General features: G+C 37.4%; 1 protein-coding gene across 1 annotated transcript in view; it reads left to right on the top strand.

Annotated features, from left to right (window-relative positions):
* The window catches only part of ZNF407 (zinc finger protein 407), a 352,047-nt gene that overhangs the window by 126,408 nt on the left and 206,468 nt on the right, over positions 1-19,171 (top strand). The window contains exon 4 of the mRNA XM_065629772.1: positions 12,862-12,936. Within this exon, the coding sequence (XP_065485844.1) occupies positions 12,862-12,936 (75 nt within the window). The remainder of the gene's footprint in view (positions 1-12,861; positions 12,937-19,171) is intronic.

The following is a 19,171-nucleotide window of genomic DNA, read 5'->3' as shown; positions in this document are numbered from 1 at the left end:
TGAATTGAAGCTTCATTTCAGAAAGACATTGAGACTAAAAATAATGTTTCTTTTAAAGAGACGTGGTTTATGTCTCTTTATAGGGCAAGATTATCACTTTGTATATAAAAACTGAAGTTCTGTAATTTTCCTGTTAGTAATATACCCTAGAAATTTGGTTGGCCAGCTCAGAAAAAGCTGAACTCCTTTTTTTTTTTTTCTTTTATCTTTTTGGGTAATTTATCAGTTCTCCTTTCTCTTTTAGATAACATGTCATAAGCTTTTGTTTGCAACAAAAGTGATTTCTCTTTCAGTTGTTTGTTCATATGTATGCTCAATATGTGCACGTAAGTATATCTAGGCCCCTGAGATCAAAGATGTTTCTTTCTTAATTCCACTGGGCACCTATGTAGTTCGCATCTCTCTCATGTTTGATTTGTGGCCAGAAATGGTCAGAGTTAATCTCAGCTGCTGGCTGGGATTGGAATATTCCTTGCCAGAGAACATCTTCTGCTGTGTCACAGATATCATCTTTATGACCGTACTGATTTGTCTGATGTATATTCCTTTGGTTTTCTCAGACTGATAAGTCTTCATACCTAGTGCACACAGAATCCATACCGGACTGCAAGAATGGCTTTTTTGTGCAAAACATCGTTCTAAATACAGTGGGGTTATTCAGTATTTTTAGTTTTATTTTATTATCTGGAAGGACCTGTACAAGCTTGAGAAATGGGCCCATGCACACCTCATGAGGTTCAACAAAGCCAAGTGCGAGGTCTGGCACCTGGGCTGGGGCAACCCCTGGTATCGATACAGGCTGGGGGATGAAGGGACTGAGAGCAGCCCTGCCAAGAAGGACTTGGGGGTACTGGTGGATGAAATAATTGTACATGAGTCAGCAGTGTCTGCTTGGAGCCCAGAAAGCCGATTGTATCTTGGGGCTGCATAAAAAGGAGTGTGGCCAGCAGGTCAAGGGAGGTGATTCTGCCCCTCTGCTCTGCTCTGGTGAGACCCCACCTGGAGTCCTGTGTCCAGCTCTGGAAACATCAGTAGAGGAAAGACATGGACCTGTTGGAGAGGGGCCAGAGGAGGCCACAAAAATGATCAGAGGTCTGGAACAGCTCTGCTGTGAGGACAGGCTGAGTTGGGATTGTTCAGCCTGGAGAAGAGAAGGCTCTGGGGAGACCTTATTGTGGCCTTTCAGTACTTAAGAGGAGACTATAAGAAAGATGGTGACAGACTTTTTAGCGGGATAATGGTTTTAAACTAAAGAAGGAGAGATTCAGGCTTAGACGTAAGGAAGAATTTTTTTACAATGAGAGTGGTGAAACACTGGCCCAGGTTGCCCAGAGAGGTGGTAGATGCCCCATCCCTGGAGACGTTCAAGGCCAGGCTGGACGGGGCTGTGAGCAACCTGATCTGGTTGCAGATGCCCCTGCTCATTGCAGGGGGTTGGACTAGATGACCTTTGAAGGTCCCTTCCAACCCAAACTGTTCTATGATTCTATGGTTTTCTTTATTGCTTCAATAACAATTATATCTCAGGTGAGTACTCTATTCATTCCTGCAGTCCTGGCTTTGAACTTCTGTGTCTTAAGTGAGCCCTGCTGGATATCGAAGGCAAACCTAAGAAACAAGAGACTTTGCGCTTGGCAGCTTTAGTGACTCGTAATTATCTTCCTAAGTCTGTGGCTGAAGTGATGAGAGATGTTACCATTTGCTCATGGACAAATGGAGTAATGCTGCTGTTACCACCTGGAATTCTCATTTGGATAAACTTCTTTGCTGCTCTTAATGCTGCTCTTCTGTGCACTCTACATTCAGTGCCATAATTTGAGAGAGTTTTGTAGATCTGTGGTACATGTAGAGCGCATAAGAGTCTTTCTGGTCGGGATATCATGGTTTCCTCTGACGGTCCCTGTTATTGCTTCAGCAGCCTCCTCTTCAGTGGCAGGAGAAGGAAGCTGCTGTAATTCTTAGCATTTGGGAAGAGTTGGGGATGGCTCTGATGGGAATATCTGGAGAGACTGATGCACCAGTTGAGAATTAAAACTCCAAGCTGTTATTTATGCTCAACTACTTATGAAGTTGTCTTTTAACAACGAAATATCAAACATTAATCAAAGATACTAGCCAAGTGTTAGGCATACAATATGGTTGTTCTAATGCCACTGTGGTTCTTAGTCTCCGAGGCAGCAATGGCCAGGCTTGAAAGCCCTTGGACAAGGAAAGCGAGAACCAAGGTGGGTGTCTTCTTTTATTTTTTTGCCTGTGCTGCAAGCATATTTACATGTATACAAGTACCAGATGCATTTTTGTGGACTGAAAACAATCTGATCCAAAGAGTTACCTTCTTTTTTCCTGAGCTGGAACCAGTCTCTTCTGATTTGATCAGACTCTTGTTAAAGGTTCATCCATGTGGATGGTACTTCTGGTGGTTACAGATTAGGTCCTGCTGTCATAGTTTTACTGTTTTTATGCAGTTACAGCTCCTTTGGCAAACAGATATTCTGAAGTATTTTGTTTTCTACCTTAAGTCAAACAGTCTTGTGGAATGCCTGGATGTAAGGCAAAAAGGATATGTTTTACAGCTGAATTTAAGTCTCAGGAATAAACAAATCAACCAGCACTTGCTTTTCTATGTCAAGCGAAGACCTAGGGCAAGATTCTCACTACTCTCGCAGATCAAGCGGACTGCAGAGCCTTCGCTCCAGCCACCATCTATCACCAGCAGCGTTTTCAAATTGTGGGTAAACTGTCAATAAAAATTGTGTATGCCTTCTGATTGTGTATGACTTCTGAGCAGTTCAGTCATCAGAGAGTGACCAATTTATTCATCTCATTCCTTCCTTTATACCTCACAACTTTGCTAAAGACCACAGGCCCTGTAGCTGCTGAATTGACTGAGTTATATGTGGTGGCACCGCTACTGCAGGCCCTACATGTTTTCTAGCCCACAGTCAGCTATCTTTAGATTTGTTTTGATTTCCTTTAAAGACAGGCAAGAGTAGGTTCTTTTGATGACGAGGATTTCACTCTCAAGATAGCTCTTCCTATAGAAGCTCTGTATAAACATGGTAGTTCAGTCTGCAGTGCAATTTCTGAGCAGTTAGGAAGAAGCTACAACATCAGAAGTGAGTTTTTGTTCAGGATGAACAAAGGATTAAACTTAAGTACATTTGGCTCTCTCCATTCTACTTTTAAGTAGAAACTCATTGAAACATCCTTATTTTGAGGTAATCTTACAGCCTGTTTCTTACACTTTCAACATACATAGACTTTGCTCCTCAGAATCTCTGGGAAGCTCTGTACAATCTGTCTGCAGAAAGTCAAATATTTCAAAACTCCTTTTTAGGGCACTTAGAGGTGTGGTTCACCTGAGTCCCAAAAGGTTGAATCTACTTTGAAGAACTTCCTACATTAGACCATTCATCCTGCTGTCTCTTTCCGGATGCAAGATGATGATATGTGGAACTGGTGCCTACTGCATCAAATTCTGTATTTGAAGTCCTGAACATCCTAGGAAATGGACTGGAACATGAGTAGGGAGACAGGTCAATGTCTGAAGAAAGGGAAGGAGTGGAAAAGGGAGGGAGCAGAGTTATGGGAATGTTGGATGTAGACGTTATCAGAAAAGAGAGGACATAAGCAATTTCTTAGTAGCGAGGTTGGTAGGCACTCTTTTGGATTATAGTACTTATAGCCATAAACCTTCATTTAGGTTTAAAGCATTTCTGCAGCCTCATTTAGCATAACCAATATGTTCTCTGCTGGTGTTGTGATTCTGGACGTTGATGGTAATCTCTCTTGGATGCAAGGCACTCCCAACGCTGAGCCTAAGGTTGCATTTCAGAATTTAGGCAAAGAGGTTCGGCCTTTTGGTAGACTGAGAGGTTGGTAGCAGCACTACAGAAAGCATATTGTGATTTCTCTTTTTTTTTTTTTTCTTTTTTAGTACCTTGTGCAGCTGTTAGATTAACAAACACCTGTTAGAGGTGACAGTTACAGATGTTTGATAACCAATGAAAATTAATAGAACATGTGATTCTTTTAGTTTAGAAGTGATTTGGTAAGGTGTGTTTAGAAATGTAATTATATACTGCTGCTGTCTACCATTATCACTTAACATTCATTAACTCCTCTGAATATTGAAACAAACATTTCTTGTAGCGCTACTAATTTTCTCGTATGTTTGGAAGGCGATTGCCTGACAGAGTGAAGACCTTCTGACTTTGAAGTTTTCGCCACTCTTCAGCTATTTTTAGTCTTCTCATTAAGCAAACAAAATATGTAGAGAGCCATTTGTTTACTTAAGGGTATCAGCTTAGCAATATACTGTATGATAGACAATCTATTTCAGTTTTTTACTAGCCAATGTTTTATTTGACTCTGACAGAACTGTGGATATTCAGATGGACAGTAGATCAATTCACATTCAGCAGGAAAATTCAGGTTTAAAACAAATATAAAATATTTCATTACATTTTATTTGGTTTAGAAGAATACCCAGAAGAATATTGTTAAAGTAGATTTCTGATTTTTAGTAATGGTGCATGAACAACCTCAGTTTCATTTCTAAGCATAGGTGTTTGGGGAGAATTAAAAAGCTATTGATTGCATTTTCTTTGTTGTAGTGTTTGTGGTGGTGTGTGGTTTTGTTTTGTTGGTTTTTTGGTTGGTTTTTTTTGTTTGTTTTTTTTTTTTGGTTGGTTTTTTTTTGGTTGTTGTTGCTGTTGGGTTTTTTTGTTTTGTTTTTTTTTCCTTTTTTTTTTTTTAATATGACCTGTTTCACCGGTTGTTAATTTTTAAGCTATTTATACATTATATTTTCCTGTGAATTTTAGAGCCTTCCTAATTCCTGGTGTTTGGAGAGCAGGGGTGGTGAAGCGGTGCCACCACTTGAAACTCTCTATTATTCATTTAAGATGTCATAGTGTACCATAAGGAAAGATCCACTTCTGGTTTTCAGAGAAATCTACTACTGAATTGCTTTTAGCTGGCTAGTATTAATAATAATATATTTATATTTATAATAGTTATTTAGTATTTCTCTTGATTTGCATACTTTTACGGCTTGAAAGAATAGAAGTGACCTGGTGGGCCCTGTTCTCTCACTTTTTATGCATGCACAGCTGCAAGTGTACTGGTGATGTTTTACATGGTCCAAACTATATTTCTTGTGTACAATATCATGCTGCATCTTTCCCTGAAATATTTGTTCATGCGCTAGTGTTTAGATGTGCCATCCAGCCTAGATGTTTAGAACCACACGGTAAGATTCTTTTGAAGTAACCAAGTCCCATTTTCAGTGGAGTTATGTACCAAACAGTGCAATGGCTTTCTCCCTCTTTTAAGGAGGCAAAGTGTGTGGTCTCTGGAAACTGTTGTCTGTGCACGTAAACTACCATATTCACTGTATGCCGTGTGCGCAGCTTTGTGTTGTATCTCCAAATCTAAAAGCTCCCAGTTGCACTTTCAAGTTTCCTCTCAGTTTTATGTTCGTAACTGTTACCACATTCTGTGCTTGGCTTATTCATGCGTCTGCTGTTGAGGGGTGCATTTTGTAGTTAAAAAACAACAGGAATTAAAAAAAAAAAAAAAAGAAACACAACAAAAACCAAAACCAAACCAAAACCACCAAACACCAAAAAAAACCAAACACAAACCAATAAAATTCAGGATGGATCTATAGCTAATTCACAGGAAACCCTTCTGATTTCAGATCCAAAATAAGTAAAATCAGGTGAGGCACACAATTGAAAAAAAAGAATGTGAGTTCCTTCATGGAGGAGGAAACAATGTAAATAATGTCAGTGTATTCCTCTTTAGCCACAGTCCTCTCAATGACAGACTATATTTCTGTCCTGGATGTTTTACATTATAACATATATCTCTTAAAAAAGGGATGGTGAGAGGACTTGACGACTTTGGATGGCAGGATCTCTTCAAGCCATCTTGAATGGAACAGTAGAAGATATTTTCCATTTTATTTAATTTTATCTTTGTACCCTAGTCTCTTCTGTCAAAACCTGTGAAAGGAGATAATTGTGCCCATTGCTACTACTTTATGGCCATGTGTCTAATACTTCTCTCACATCTTGAGGGATGCGGGTTGGTGGAAGAAAGGAACAAGAATATGTTGAGAGATTCCTCTCTCTTCTGGGTGATAAATTCAGGAATATGCAGGAACAACACAGTCAACTGATTGATAGTGCACAACTCATCCATAATGATCCGTCTGATATAGCAGTAAATTATTCTTGAGATTGATGCAGGTCATTGAACAGCGCATTGACAGTCCTGCTGTCTGTCATCCTGTTCAAAGCAAGTCAGGAACAGTAGCTGCTGTGATACTCAAGTCTACCCCAGGTGCAAGCTGAGTGCAGGTGTTCCACTAATATAAGTTGTCTTCTCTCCATTTTTTTTCCATTGGGCACTTCAGCTTCTTTGCTAGCTCATTCCAAGTAACAGTAAAAATGAAATGAGGCATTTTTAGAAGAGAAGGTTGAGCTCTGTTCCACTGATGATTACATATTGACATAAAATTCATTTTTGAAAGTGTTGGCTTTTGAACTTTAGCAACAAAATATCTCCATGGAAAAGCTGAAAAGTTAATATATAATAAATATACCTGATTGTTGCACGGAAAGTTGGAAAAAAACCCTCACCTTCAAACTTAAGGCAGAAAGGATAATAATTCCCAGAAATGTAAAACTTACATTAGTCTTTATATTCCATGAATTACCATGATATTCTTCTGAGTTATTCTGGTTCTTGTCCTGTGGATGATGGCAAAGTTGTCCCCATTTGCCTCTTTCAATTTCTCTTTTCAAGAGAAAAAATTTACATTATTCCAAGTTGCACAGGCTGGGTGATTACGCACGACTTGTTAACCTTCTGAAATGCTATTGATATTTTTGGGTTTTTTTTTAAACTTAAGAAGAATAACCATAACTGTTAGGTGTAAGTAATAAGAGCTGCCTCATTTGGCTGCTAAGTGAGTCAGCAGAAAACCCCAGCTTTCCTATGTGGGGTTCTAGGACTTGACGTCTTATCACAGAAGGCATGAAGTTTTTCCGATAGTTGGATGTTTTCCACACTAGACTTCGCCCTGCCAGATATTTACTCGAACCTGACATCTTGTCACAAAGGGCATGAAGCCTTTCAGACTACTGGATATCTTCCACACCAGACTCTGCCCTGCCAGATACTTTCTTTTAAATTGAGTCCCTTGCGCGCAGTCATGCAAGAGAGTTATCAGCACCCCAGTCTCGGCCCTTCAGAATCAGCAAACGTCCACGAATGATGGACTTGAAGAAATTCCCACGAATTTAGTCTTTTGGTGCATGGAAAAAAAAAAAAAAAAAAAAAATTACTTGCTCATAGAAAACGGTTGCTTTCTGAGCAGTTTCGCGTTTTCCTCTATGCTCTTGTTCCTGAAGCGGACCTGCTGAATACAAAATCTTGACAGAGATGAGATTTGGGTAGCAACTTTTTATATCATGTTGAGACTTTGAAAACTTAAAGATTTTAAGTTCATATAGATTGTTTATGTACTATTTGACTAAGTGCTGATTTGAATATATGAAGTTCTGCTTTTATGTATAGAACTTACATACCTAAAGTACATGCAAAAATCAGTAATTATATATATAAAGTTTTATTAAACGTTCTGAAATACATGTGGGTCATGATATTCCTTGAGAAACTGCACTATTTCTTTCTCTTGCTGATACCCACGACTCCATTTGAACCACTCATTCAACTGCAAACAATTAGGGTTTGCAGTGTATTTCAACACAGAATAAAGAACAAGAGCACTTCGTCCGGGTAATAAATAACGACGTGGATTCTATGGTTCTTACTTGCCCAAACATACTGTTGTCTCCCTTCTTGGCATGATCCATGCACTTTGCCTTGATTTTCTGGTTTCTTGCCTCAGGTGAATATACAAGGACAGAGATTCAAGCACAGATCATGGAAAACAAAAACTGATGAAGACAGGATATAATATATTATTTCTTCATATTCTGTGATGGTGTATAAAAGTTTAAGAGATTTTTTTTTTTTATTCTTATTATTCCTTGAAGCTGTTGGATCTCCCAGGTGATTTATCCAAAATGGTAAACCATTCTATCCTAGGCTTGAAGCCTATGATAAAACCAAGTACTAAATACTAATAATTTGGAAATAATACTATTCTATTCTGCCTTTTTTTTCGTTTTGTTTGTAGGTGTGTGTGATGTGTTTCTTTCTTTGTTTTTTTGTTGGGTTTTTTGTTTGTTTGTTGTTGTTTGGTTGGTTGGTTTTTGTTTTTTTTTTTTAAAGAAAAGCTTTCCAGTTGCTTTTTAAAACATCCTGTGTAGTCGAAGCCAGCACATGTCATGTGGTAGCTTACCTATACTCTCAGAGTTAAATTCATGTATAAAGAGGTTCTGGACAGTTTAAAGGAGATGTAAAGGATATTGAGAATATGAATAAAGGTTAGATATTCATTGTTATTCTTGTGGACTTTTCTGCTGTCATTGAACATTGTTGTCAGCGAGATAAATTCTCCAAGAGCAATTGCAGAGAGCAATGTATCCACTGAGTGATTTAAAATTGCTCTTCAACTGCTGGATACCTTGTTTGTAGAGTCCCACAAAAATAAATTCTCCTGCTGGTCCTTCTCAGCAGTTATACGCAGTTACAAGATGACTTGTCTGTTGATGTGGCTTCAAGTGACTTTCTGGTGGGGGTAAGAGGTAGCTGCTTCCTTGGAGCTAGGTTAAGGCTGAGCACTTGTTAAACACTCAGGAAATAATAGATTTCATTACTTTTATGGTCCAGATGCTTGTTTCGGGGTGTGTGTCTGTGTTTGTTGTGTTTGTTTGTTTTAACTTGGCTTTTCACTAACACAGTAATGTATGTATTAAAAAGAAAAGAGCTATTATAGATTCAAAACATAATAAAACCTGGAATCTTTTGCCCTCTTAAAACAAGATACTTCACAGAGCACAATTCTCGCCCTGCAGAGAAAATGAGAGAACAGACAATACGTGACAGATTATTCATATTCCTTGGGTACTGTGATGATAAACATTGTACATGCTGAAGAACTTGTATTACACTAGAATAAAAAGTGGCAGTAAAGATTGTCCAATATGTTTCTTTTTTTTTCCACAGAATTAGAAGTCCCTTTGTTTCTTTTGTTCATTAAAATGTACTTTTATAGCTGAAAACAAGTCTGTAGAGGCTCCTAAATCAGTTACAGACATTCTCAGAATAAGCCCAAGTGCTGTTTGAAGAATGCCATGGAATATGAGTGGACACGTTCCTACAAAGCCACAACTCTTCTAAACTGAAAATAGAATATTCTGCAAACTTATTTTGGGAAAGGTGCTCATATATTTATGATTGACCGTTATTTTTATTTATAGTTTACGTGAAAAAAATTGTCCATAGGAAGTGTGGATGCTCTTCTAAAAGCTCTGTGCCATTTTTCATCTTGTCTTTAATTTATCCTGAAGTTTGAACATAGAGTGTATAAGACGGAGGATGTTGCTAGTTTAGAGCCAGCGTAGTTGAAAAATCACTGATAAAAGTTAAACCAACAGAATGCTGCTGTAAGCAAACGAAATCCTACCATGCCCCTTTTTCCACTGGAAGGAGGAGGCTTCCAGGAGTGCAGCCTTCCTAAGGAACGGAGGGAACTCCCAATGACTATGACTTGGGTGTACAGACGAGGTGTTTCTGCCTTAGGAGAGCAGCTGGGCTGTGACTTCTTGTTTTCCTGTGGGTTGGGAATGACTATGTTCAGGTCAGACTTTGTAAAACTGGTTCCAGGCCTCTGGTCTTGCCTGGTTTGTGTGTATTAGAAGCACAGAGTATGGCAATTAATGGGTTTTTCCTACTCCCTTTTGATGTGTTTCTGAAACCAGTTAATTTCTAGCATTTGAACATTTCTATTTCCACTAGAATTAAAAAAAAAAAAAAAAAAAAAAAAGGAAATTCAGCAAAGCCTGAATTGGTGCTCACCGCAGCTGAATGAAAGAATCCCTTTGATTTGAAGATGTATTAAAGCCACATATCTTGAAAGCATTCACTCCGTGAGTCCTTACTGGTGCCAGCCAGACTTCTCTTAAGATTCATTTGAAAAGACCAAGGCTAAGTCATGTCTATCTATTCAGTTCTGGCAGTATCTTAGGAATAACTGATTTACCTCAGCAGAGGTAAGTTATTGGCATAGATAAAACCAATATTTTTTGACTACTAGAACAGTAACTGCTTAGAAACCCAGAGTTACTGAATGTACTGAAAACACTTTTTGTGTTTATCTTGTAAAGCCAGCAAACATCACTACCACCTCCCTCTGAAAATCACCTGCAGCATTTAGTAAACATACACAAATAGTTCCTACACCTATCATTTTTATTTTAAAGGCCTTCCTCAAACTCAGGACCTAAACCAAAATGTTTAGGCTTTGCCTCAATTCTAAGGAAAAAAAAAAAAAAAAAAAGAATCGTTTGTTTGAAGTAAGGGCTGTCTCTGGTAATATTTTTGTATCTTGTTCACAATTTCTGCTGAAAGTAGCAACTTGTATTTTAAGGCCTGATTCTGTAAGGTGAGGAGCTGTTCCTGGGCTGTGCTGAGCACTCCAGGCTTGCACAGACCCATTCTGTGCTCCTCAAGTCTTAACTCTTCAAGCCTTACATTAAAAGCTTAAAATGTTAGTAGATGCTGAGGCACTTACTGACTCAGTCTTTATTTTATTTGTGCTGTGTAACAGCAGCAAAATGGTTACTCAGAACCTGCATAAAACAGAGCAGAGGCAGCTAATGGGAGATGAATTGCTTCCCGTTATTAACAAGGCCTTTGTCTTTGATTTTGCAGAAAGGTACGTCTATCTGCACCCCCTGCGGTTGTGTCGTATAAGAAATGTTCATCTTTTATATGAAAGCTCCAAGTACACAGGTTCAGAAGAAAAAAAAAACCCAACACAACAAAAACAAACAAACAAAAACCAAAAAACCCAAACCTAAACAAAAAGACCCACACAAAACAAAACGACCACAGAAAAACCAAACACACACATTCCTAGAAATACTCTGTAGTTGGCTGACATCTTTATATTCCATGTAAATAGCAAAGTATGCCTTTACAACTTTGATTGCACATTGCCCTTTCATAGTAATATCTTTGAGTTTATTTTTTCTTTTAGAGGTGGGGGAGAATGGAGTTTTATAACAGGAAATATAAGTATTACTAAATTAAAGTCTGTTTGGTATCTTTAATGGCTGTGTGGAAATGGTTATTGTTTGTGGCAAAAAGCAAGAGCAGTACATTTTGAATGCCTTGTGCTGTTATTAGAACACATTATTTTACTTTGTTACAATATTTTCCCAATGTACAGTAATTCTGATGACACTTGTGTAGTAGTGATGGTGTGAGAGATTATTCACAGTTGTAATGATTATGATGCTATACTTCTAAATTGCACAGGGAAAGTATTTAAGGTATTCTTCATGCATTTTCGTAAAAATAAGGAAATCGCTATCGTTTAAATAAGACAGAATTATATTCTTACACCATAAAGAAAGCACAAGAGAGATCCTCTCTAATAATGTGAAAGTGCCCAAAGTAGATCAGACATGGAGAAGCTACATTAACATATTTGTAAAGGAAAAGTACTGTCTCTTGGCTTTTGTGGCTCATATACCCCATAGTGCTAGTGTTTTACAGTCTTTCCATTGTCCATTACTGCAAACACGTCCAGATGAATTCAGCGTTTAATGTTAAAAATCTTATAACATGCCAGTTTGATTTGTAGCCCTTCATATCACAGAATGCTAATTAAAATCATATTTTTGCATATGTCATGCCTTTCATGTACATATGCAAATAGAGTCTATTGCCTTTCAGCTATTAGTAATTAACTTTATGAAGGACAGCTGTAATACATAATTAACGAAAATGTTTGCAAGCCCTTTTCACACTGAAAGTTACAGCAGTAAAATTTTTGCTTATTGAGAAAAACATTTTAGTTTGAAGATTCATTCTGATATCTAAATTGTTTGAAGCAGTCACATGACATAATTAAATTGATGTTATGAGCTTATCAGCAGAAGAATGGTACTTGATAGGCTTCTATCCGTTTCCTTACATATGTCACCAAAATTAAAGTAAATTATCTGTGTTTTGTTTGGTATAAACATAATGCCAGGTAGTATATCTTTTGTTGCTGCTGTTGATGTCTTGTACAATGCCTTGCCAGTTTGAACAATATTCCTGCCCAAAATGTTTTCATGAACGTGTGCTTCGCCTTTTGCATCTTTTTTCCACAAAACTATAAAATAACTAAGACTATTAATTTGTTTCTATGTAAATCTCTTTGAATAATTAATACAATGAAGTTTGACTAGATGTAGGCAGGGATTAAAGCATCTAATCTTGCTGTATTTTTGTGTTACTCATTAAAAACAATGGAACTACTTGTATGAAGAAGGGTTGCTGGATGGCCCCATTGAGCCTAAATAAATTCAAAGGTGAAAGTAAAACTGTATTAGCTTATAATATGAGAAAATGTTTTCTAAGCAAAATAGACTATGTTATGAGTATATTGTATAAGATATTCTAATTTGTGAAGGGAAGCAGAAACAAGCTTTCTGTCCTTTGACCAGTGATGCTTGGTTGTGATTACTTATTTGTGAGAAAAATAGCCAGGTGACTGTAATTTGAAGAAAACCTGTCATTACAGAAGGGACTCCCAGATTTCAGTCATAGTCTAGTGGGTTTTTAAAAGTCCACCTTTAAAATATGCTCAAATGCATGCTCAAAACAGGAAAAAAAAAAGTATTAATAAAAGAAATAATCGTCGTGTGTTTTCTGTTTGTTTTGTAGAGTGGCGTTTGTGATGAAGAAACATTTGAATACTCATTTACTGGGCAAGCATGGAGTTGGCACACCCAAAGAAAGGTAAAATACTTCAAAATTCTTTCTTATTTTACCATATACGATGTGTGGAGACCTTACGCGGAATATTTAACTTACCCAAAATGAAGTCACCTGGACTTCTACCTTAACTCCAACTACAGAGTAACAACTTTTACTACACGTTTAAGTGCTCGTGACACGTCTCTGGGTGTCAATAGAAAAGTTGCTGAAGAAAGCAAATCTAGGTAAAAGGTGTCGGATTTGCACCTTTTGGGGATGTTTTTTGACAGGTGATATTATTTTCTTAAAATTTCCCTAGTTGTAACTGTTCCTTCAAGTACAATTTTTTTTTTCTTGCTGGCCTTGATGCTCATGGATTTATAAAATGACTTTATGAGATTTATTTTGATCACCGAAGTAAAAGCCACAGAGGAATCAAAAAGAAAGTTTCCTCAGTGTTTTTGAGCAGGGACAGAGATCTGGTCTTTTGACTGTTTTCAAAGTGAATTAATTTGTTTTTTCAGTCTGTGTATAGTTACTTCTTTACGAGATCTGGTCTTTTGACTGTTTTCAAAGTGAATTAATTTGTTTTTTCAGTCTGTGTATAGTTACTTCTTTACAAACTTTTTTTTTTTTTTGCAAGCAGGATATTTTTTCTGCAGTTTAAAGTGTAACTGTTTTACAAACTGAATGTCACTGTGTTTGCAGATAAGCAGGTTTTGCCTCATTTATTAGGCACATTGTGGCATAGATATTGCTATTTCATTGAATTTTTGGGGCAACCTGATGATTTTTGGACAGCCAAAAGATGGCCTTTTCACTTTCCATCTGGGTAGATGGAGGTGTCCTACCTGCAAGGTTCATTGTTGGGCACTTGATACTGTTTCAAGTATTCCTGCCTTGTAACTAATTCTTCCAGTGTAGGCTTGTGTAAATAAAGAGTATTTCCAGGTTTTGATATGAAAGAAGGGGAAAATAAACAATAGCAAGGAATTGTAGGAGAACACTGCAAAACTCTCTCTGGGTCATGTTAATTTCCCATTAAAGACACTGGAAATGAGGGTCGATTAAATTCTTTCCCCATAAGTTTGTCACACTTCAATCACAGAGTGACCTAAGAGTAGAGTTTTAAATTAGCACACCATGTATGCCCTATATTTGACTAAGCACCTATTTAAGTGGTGCTTATATTTTTAATAACTGCAAAGTGCTTAACCAGAATTTCCCTAACATACAGTTATTTAAAGAATTTTGAGATACTTTGTTTCATCTAGAAAATAGAATGATGCATCGAAACAACAATTACAGTTTCATCCAAGCAGATACCATATTAAAGTTTATGCTGGTTATCTTTTGTCATAGCACAACAATTGTGAAAAATGCTTTGCTCTGGTGGCTTATTTTGTAACTGGAAGCATTCAATACCAATATGTTCTCTTACAAGGGGGTACTTACTGTGCAATCACCATAAATACAACATAGAGATAACTTGCGTTACCCTAGTGAATATGTGCGCAATAAAGGATACATACAATAGATTTCCAAATATAGTCTCTTAGCCTGAGAGGCGTATTTTTAGTGATCATCATCTCAAAATGAATTCCTAAACAAACAGGATGCTATAATCTCAATCGGTTGTTGCTCGCTTTTGTTTGTGTGTTTCTTCTGGAAACCTTCTGGCTGTTTCTGTTTTCCCCATTTCTTCCCATATTCCTCCCAGGCTTTCTGGCTGGAGTCGGGGGGTCCCTCCTCTGTCCACCCCTCTGTGCACAGGCAGGTTCACAGCCCTGGCAGAGCTACAACAATAATGTAAATTTCTAGTAGCAGTCCCTTACTAGTGATGGTGGATTTTTAAGGCACATGATCAAGTGCAGGAAATACCAAACCACCATTGTTTCCCTTTCCCTGAGAGTTTGATGCCTTGTAATGGCTTTTGGAACCAAAAAAAATCCTTCTTCAACATGTAAAACAGTCACTTTGGTTATAAATATGTTATAAATGAAGTTACATAGTTTTTTACCTATTTAAAACATTAATGCCTTGATTATAGTTTTGTAAGCTTGCTATATTTTAATTTCTCTAGGACAATATAATCAGTTTATTCTTTATGTTTTGAATTTGATTCTACCCTCTGATACATTGCATATAATAGCAAATACTAATAGAAGCTAGCTAAATAGGCTGTGACAATTAAATTAATAATGCATTTTATTTGCAAGTGTTTAGTCTTCATGGTTTGACTGATATATGCAAAGATGGTAATTTATTAAAAGTAAATTCATGTAATTGTACTACGGAGTTTGATGGACCAAAAAAAGTTGTCAGCATGACTATCATCAAAAACAGAAAATTGAAAGAAGTTCAAAAGGGTGCTTGAAAAAAATAGTTATAACCCATACATCCTGAGAAATTGGTGCCCTTTTAACAAACTTCTCAAAAAGGAATTTCTGGTGACAAACATTGTGATAGTTCTGAGAGGGGGAGAAAGAAATACATTTGCAATTTAGTAAGTGGCACTGAGCTAGTGCGCCTTGCTCTCTCTAGATTTCCATAGCCCAGAACTATTGGGGTTTTTTTGTATGCACGAAAGGGAGGTGTAATGGAGGCTGTGGAAATTTTTGTATGTGCAGATATAGAAAACAAGTATAACTCATAATAAGACTGCTATGAAAACAAATATTTTTATTTTTGCCTTTTTTTTTTGATGGCAAAATTGATTTAAAGGGAAATACTTTTCACTTGAAAATCACAAAAGCTTAAAAAATAGCCTTGTAGTAAAATGTCTGCACATTTCAGCCACAAAAAAACCCTACTACCTAGTCCATTATGATCATTACCATTTAATAGCTAACTCAAAAGTGGAATGTTTTAACACAAAAATTCCTCTAAGGTATTTTGCCTGTTATTGGAACTGTGATACTGATTTATTGTCAACTTGAATGTGTCTCAAAACTGGTATGTTATCTGCTAAGTCCAAGGCCAGTACATATTTGGTACTTCAGTGTCAGTAATCTTCATGGGACCTATAACTATATCTTATTGGCAGGATAAATCTTTGGCTACACCTTTATTGTGTCTAGGAGACAGTGTGGTTGAGGACAAGGTGAACACATCAGTAGTGTTAATGGTGCCGACTTCTGATTTCTGTTATGTCATTATGTTACTTAGGTATACATTGTGGCAAAACACAGAGCAAACAGAGATGTTTCACTATTGAGTTTAAGATAAATACATGCACATAGAAATATGAGCAGGAAAAGAAAAATAAAATAACTAAGTCATCAGTGAGACTGAATTTTGCCACTATTACGCACACCTCTGGATTAAGAAATTTTTCATCTGAAAAATACATTTAACTATCCTTTAGATTTTTTTTTTTCAGAACACCATTATTAGTGTACAATACACATTTTATGGCATCTAAGACTTTGTTAATTAGAATTTTGTCTGATACATGTGTTTAAACTATTTTTGTATAGGTATACCAGAGAAAGGCCTTAACTGACAGTTGTTTAATTACCTCATCTTCTTTATGAATTTTAAATGATGAGTTGCCTCTGAAATAACTTTTTGCATATGAGTAATCCCATTGAGTCAGATAGGATCATTCACATCTATGAAGTTACTTGGAGCACAAACACTTGCTGAACTGGAATCTGTGTTACAAAACATTTTCTGTAAAGTTCATTAATAATATGTTTGTTTTTAAGGTAGTTGTGGCTTTTTTTTAAAATTATTTTTTCATGTGCTTTAAAAATGGGATCAATGTTATGGTGCTAGTAACATCATATGAAGATCATGTGATTTTCAAATAATCTTAATTGATTGGAAAAGCTGTGTGATGATTTCAACTTGAGAGCAACAGCTGTAAGTAAATGCCTATTACTAAGGAGTAGCAGCCTAAATAGATATGAGAAGCTTTTTCAAATAATGTTGGAAAATAGTGTACTTCTAAAATTTGTATGTTTTACACAGCTGCTTTGAAGTAAACAGAGGAATTAAAAAATAAAAAAGGAGAGTGGTGTTCAATGTAGTTGCATATATGCCAGTGTGAATTTTGGAATATCAAATGCTACTAACATGTGGGTACAAATATTGTAGGGTATACGAGACTGCCTGATATGTCATTGGAAGGCATTGTTGAGAGCTGAAAGAAAAGTAGCCAGGAAAAATGAATAGGGGGTTGATATTTTGTAAATTTTGTTTTATTTTGTAATAAATTGCAGTGCCCTGATATTTCTGTTTTGAATGTAAAACTAGAAGTAAATTAAGTCCATCAGTCCAACCCTCTTCTATTTAGCTGAATTGTTAATCCTTCTTTTAAAACATTTTTCTTTCTTTGAGTAGATAAATTTCTGATAGTAACTATTTGATATGCCCATTTTGGGTAGTATTAACTTGTAACTGCAAAGTAAGAAGATCTACTTGATGTTACCCATACTTTAGGAAAACAAGTAGCAAAAGTCAGAGTGATGTGTCATACGTAGATACATATATGTAGACAATCATCTTCTAATAACTTACCCATACTCTGAAAGAATAGAATAGAATAATTTCGGTCGGAAGAGACCCTCAGGATCATCGAGTCCAACCATAACCCAACTCTAGCACTAAACCGTGTCTATAAGAATCTCATCTAGATGCCTTTTAAACACTTCCAGGGATTGTGACTCCACCACTTCCCTGGGCAGCCTGTTCTAGTGCTTCACAACCCTATCCGTGAATAATTTTTTCTTAATATCTGATCTGAACCTTCCCTGGTGCAACTTGAGGCCATTTTCTCTTGTCCTGTCACTTGCTACTTGGAGAAGAGACCAACACCCTCCATGCTACAACCTCCTTTCAGGTGGTTGTAGAGACAGATAAAGTTTCCCCTCAGCCTCCTTTTCTCCAGGCCAAACAGCCCCAGCTCCCTCAGCTGCTCCTCATCAGACTTGTGCTCCAGACCCCTCACCAGCTTTGCCACCCTCCTCTGCACTCTCTCCAGCACCTCAATGTCTTCCTTGTAGTGAGGGGCCCAAAACTGAACACAGGATTCAAGGTGCAGCCCCACCAGTGCTGAGTACAGTGGCACAATCACTTCTCTGGTCCTGCTGGCCACACTAGTTCTGATACAAGCCAGAATTGGACAGAGTGCTAGATCATGAGTAAGTGACTATCTCACAGAAAGGTTTCCAGTTAGAGGTGTTGGTAGTACCTGTGGATATACAGAGGACAGGAGACCTGCAACCACTGAAGGGTGATGGGCCCAGTCTTGCCATCAAGCTTTGTCATCACCTTTTACTGCTTCTTGCCAATAACTGAGCTTTTCAGCTGAAACCTAACATTTACTAGTTTAACTGGATGGGAATGAGAAAATTAATTAATTGATTGTTTCTTGCATTTGGCTTAAAAAGGATCTTGGAGAGATATGAAATAATTCTTTGGAAAAGCCCTAAGGAAGGAAATGTAGCTTTTCCTTAATGTATTTGCCAGTCAGAAGCTTGTGATGAGCAGAGGGAAGTGGAAAGGACTCAACGTTTTTGAATCGGTTAGGAGCTGAAGTTTTACCACGATCTATGTGAAGCTTTCAGTATTTTGGAAGTTTACTTGACCTTTGAAAGCAATACTTTCCTGTGGGGTTCAGCTCTTGGCTGACGCTGAACTGTTTCGGAGCAAGAGCGTAGGTACAGGCTCCGCAGCCTCTTGCTGCCCGAGCGTCCTTCTCTGCCTGTGGCCGACCCAAGGAACACAAGGGAGCCATTGGGGTTACCTGAGCTTCCTCAGGCACTAGAAGTAGGTGATGCGCTGAAAATTCACAGCTAGCTTTCCTCTTGGCTTCTTGTCTGTGCATGCATCACAGACATTTGCTTCACTCCGAAGAAAAGCGTAGGCAGCCATTTATACTTTTGAAGGCTGTTTTCACAAAGACGAGTGATAAATTCAGCATCTTATCAGAAAGAAAAATAACAACTGGAAGACTGTAAAAGAATGAAGTTACTTCTACTCATTATTTGTTCTTCCTATCAAATCCTGGCAATCTTATAGTTTTGTTCAGAACGAGGAGCAATCCGAAGTAAGTTTATTTTAGTTGGCAGGTATGATGTGAGATGTTTTGGAAATTTGTGTAGTTGGCAACAATCTTCCGTTGGGAAGGCTTAGCTGTTGCGGGTAGAAGACAGAGGAAGCGCCTAATGGGATGCACACTGCCTACAGTGAGCACCTCTGGCTAATTTTAAGTGTCGTAACAAGATATAAATGATGATCTCGTTGTATTCATAAACAACCGAGTGCTCCC

This window comes from Caloenas nicobarica, chromosome 2 (assembly GCF_036013445.1).
Source record: "Caloenas nicobarica isolate bCalNic1 chromosome 2, bCalNic1.hap1, whole genome shotgun sequence".
NCBI classification, from domain to species: Eukaryota; Metazoa; Chordata; class Aves; order Columbiformes; family Columbidae; genus Caloenas; species Caloenas nicobarica.
The sequence above is the reverse complement of the archived record's forward strand: the minus strand, read 5'-3'. Positions and strand labels throughout refer to the sequence as shown.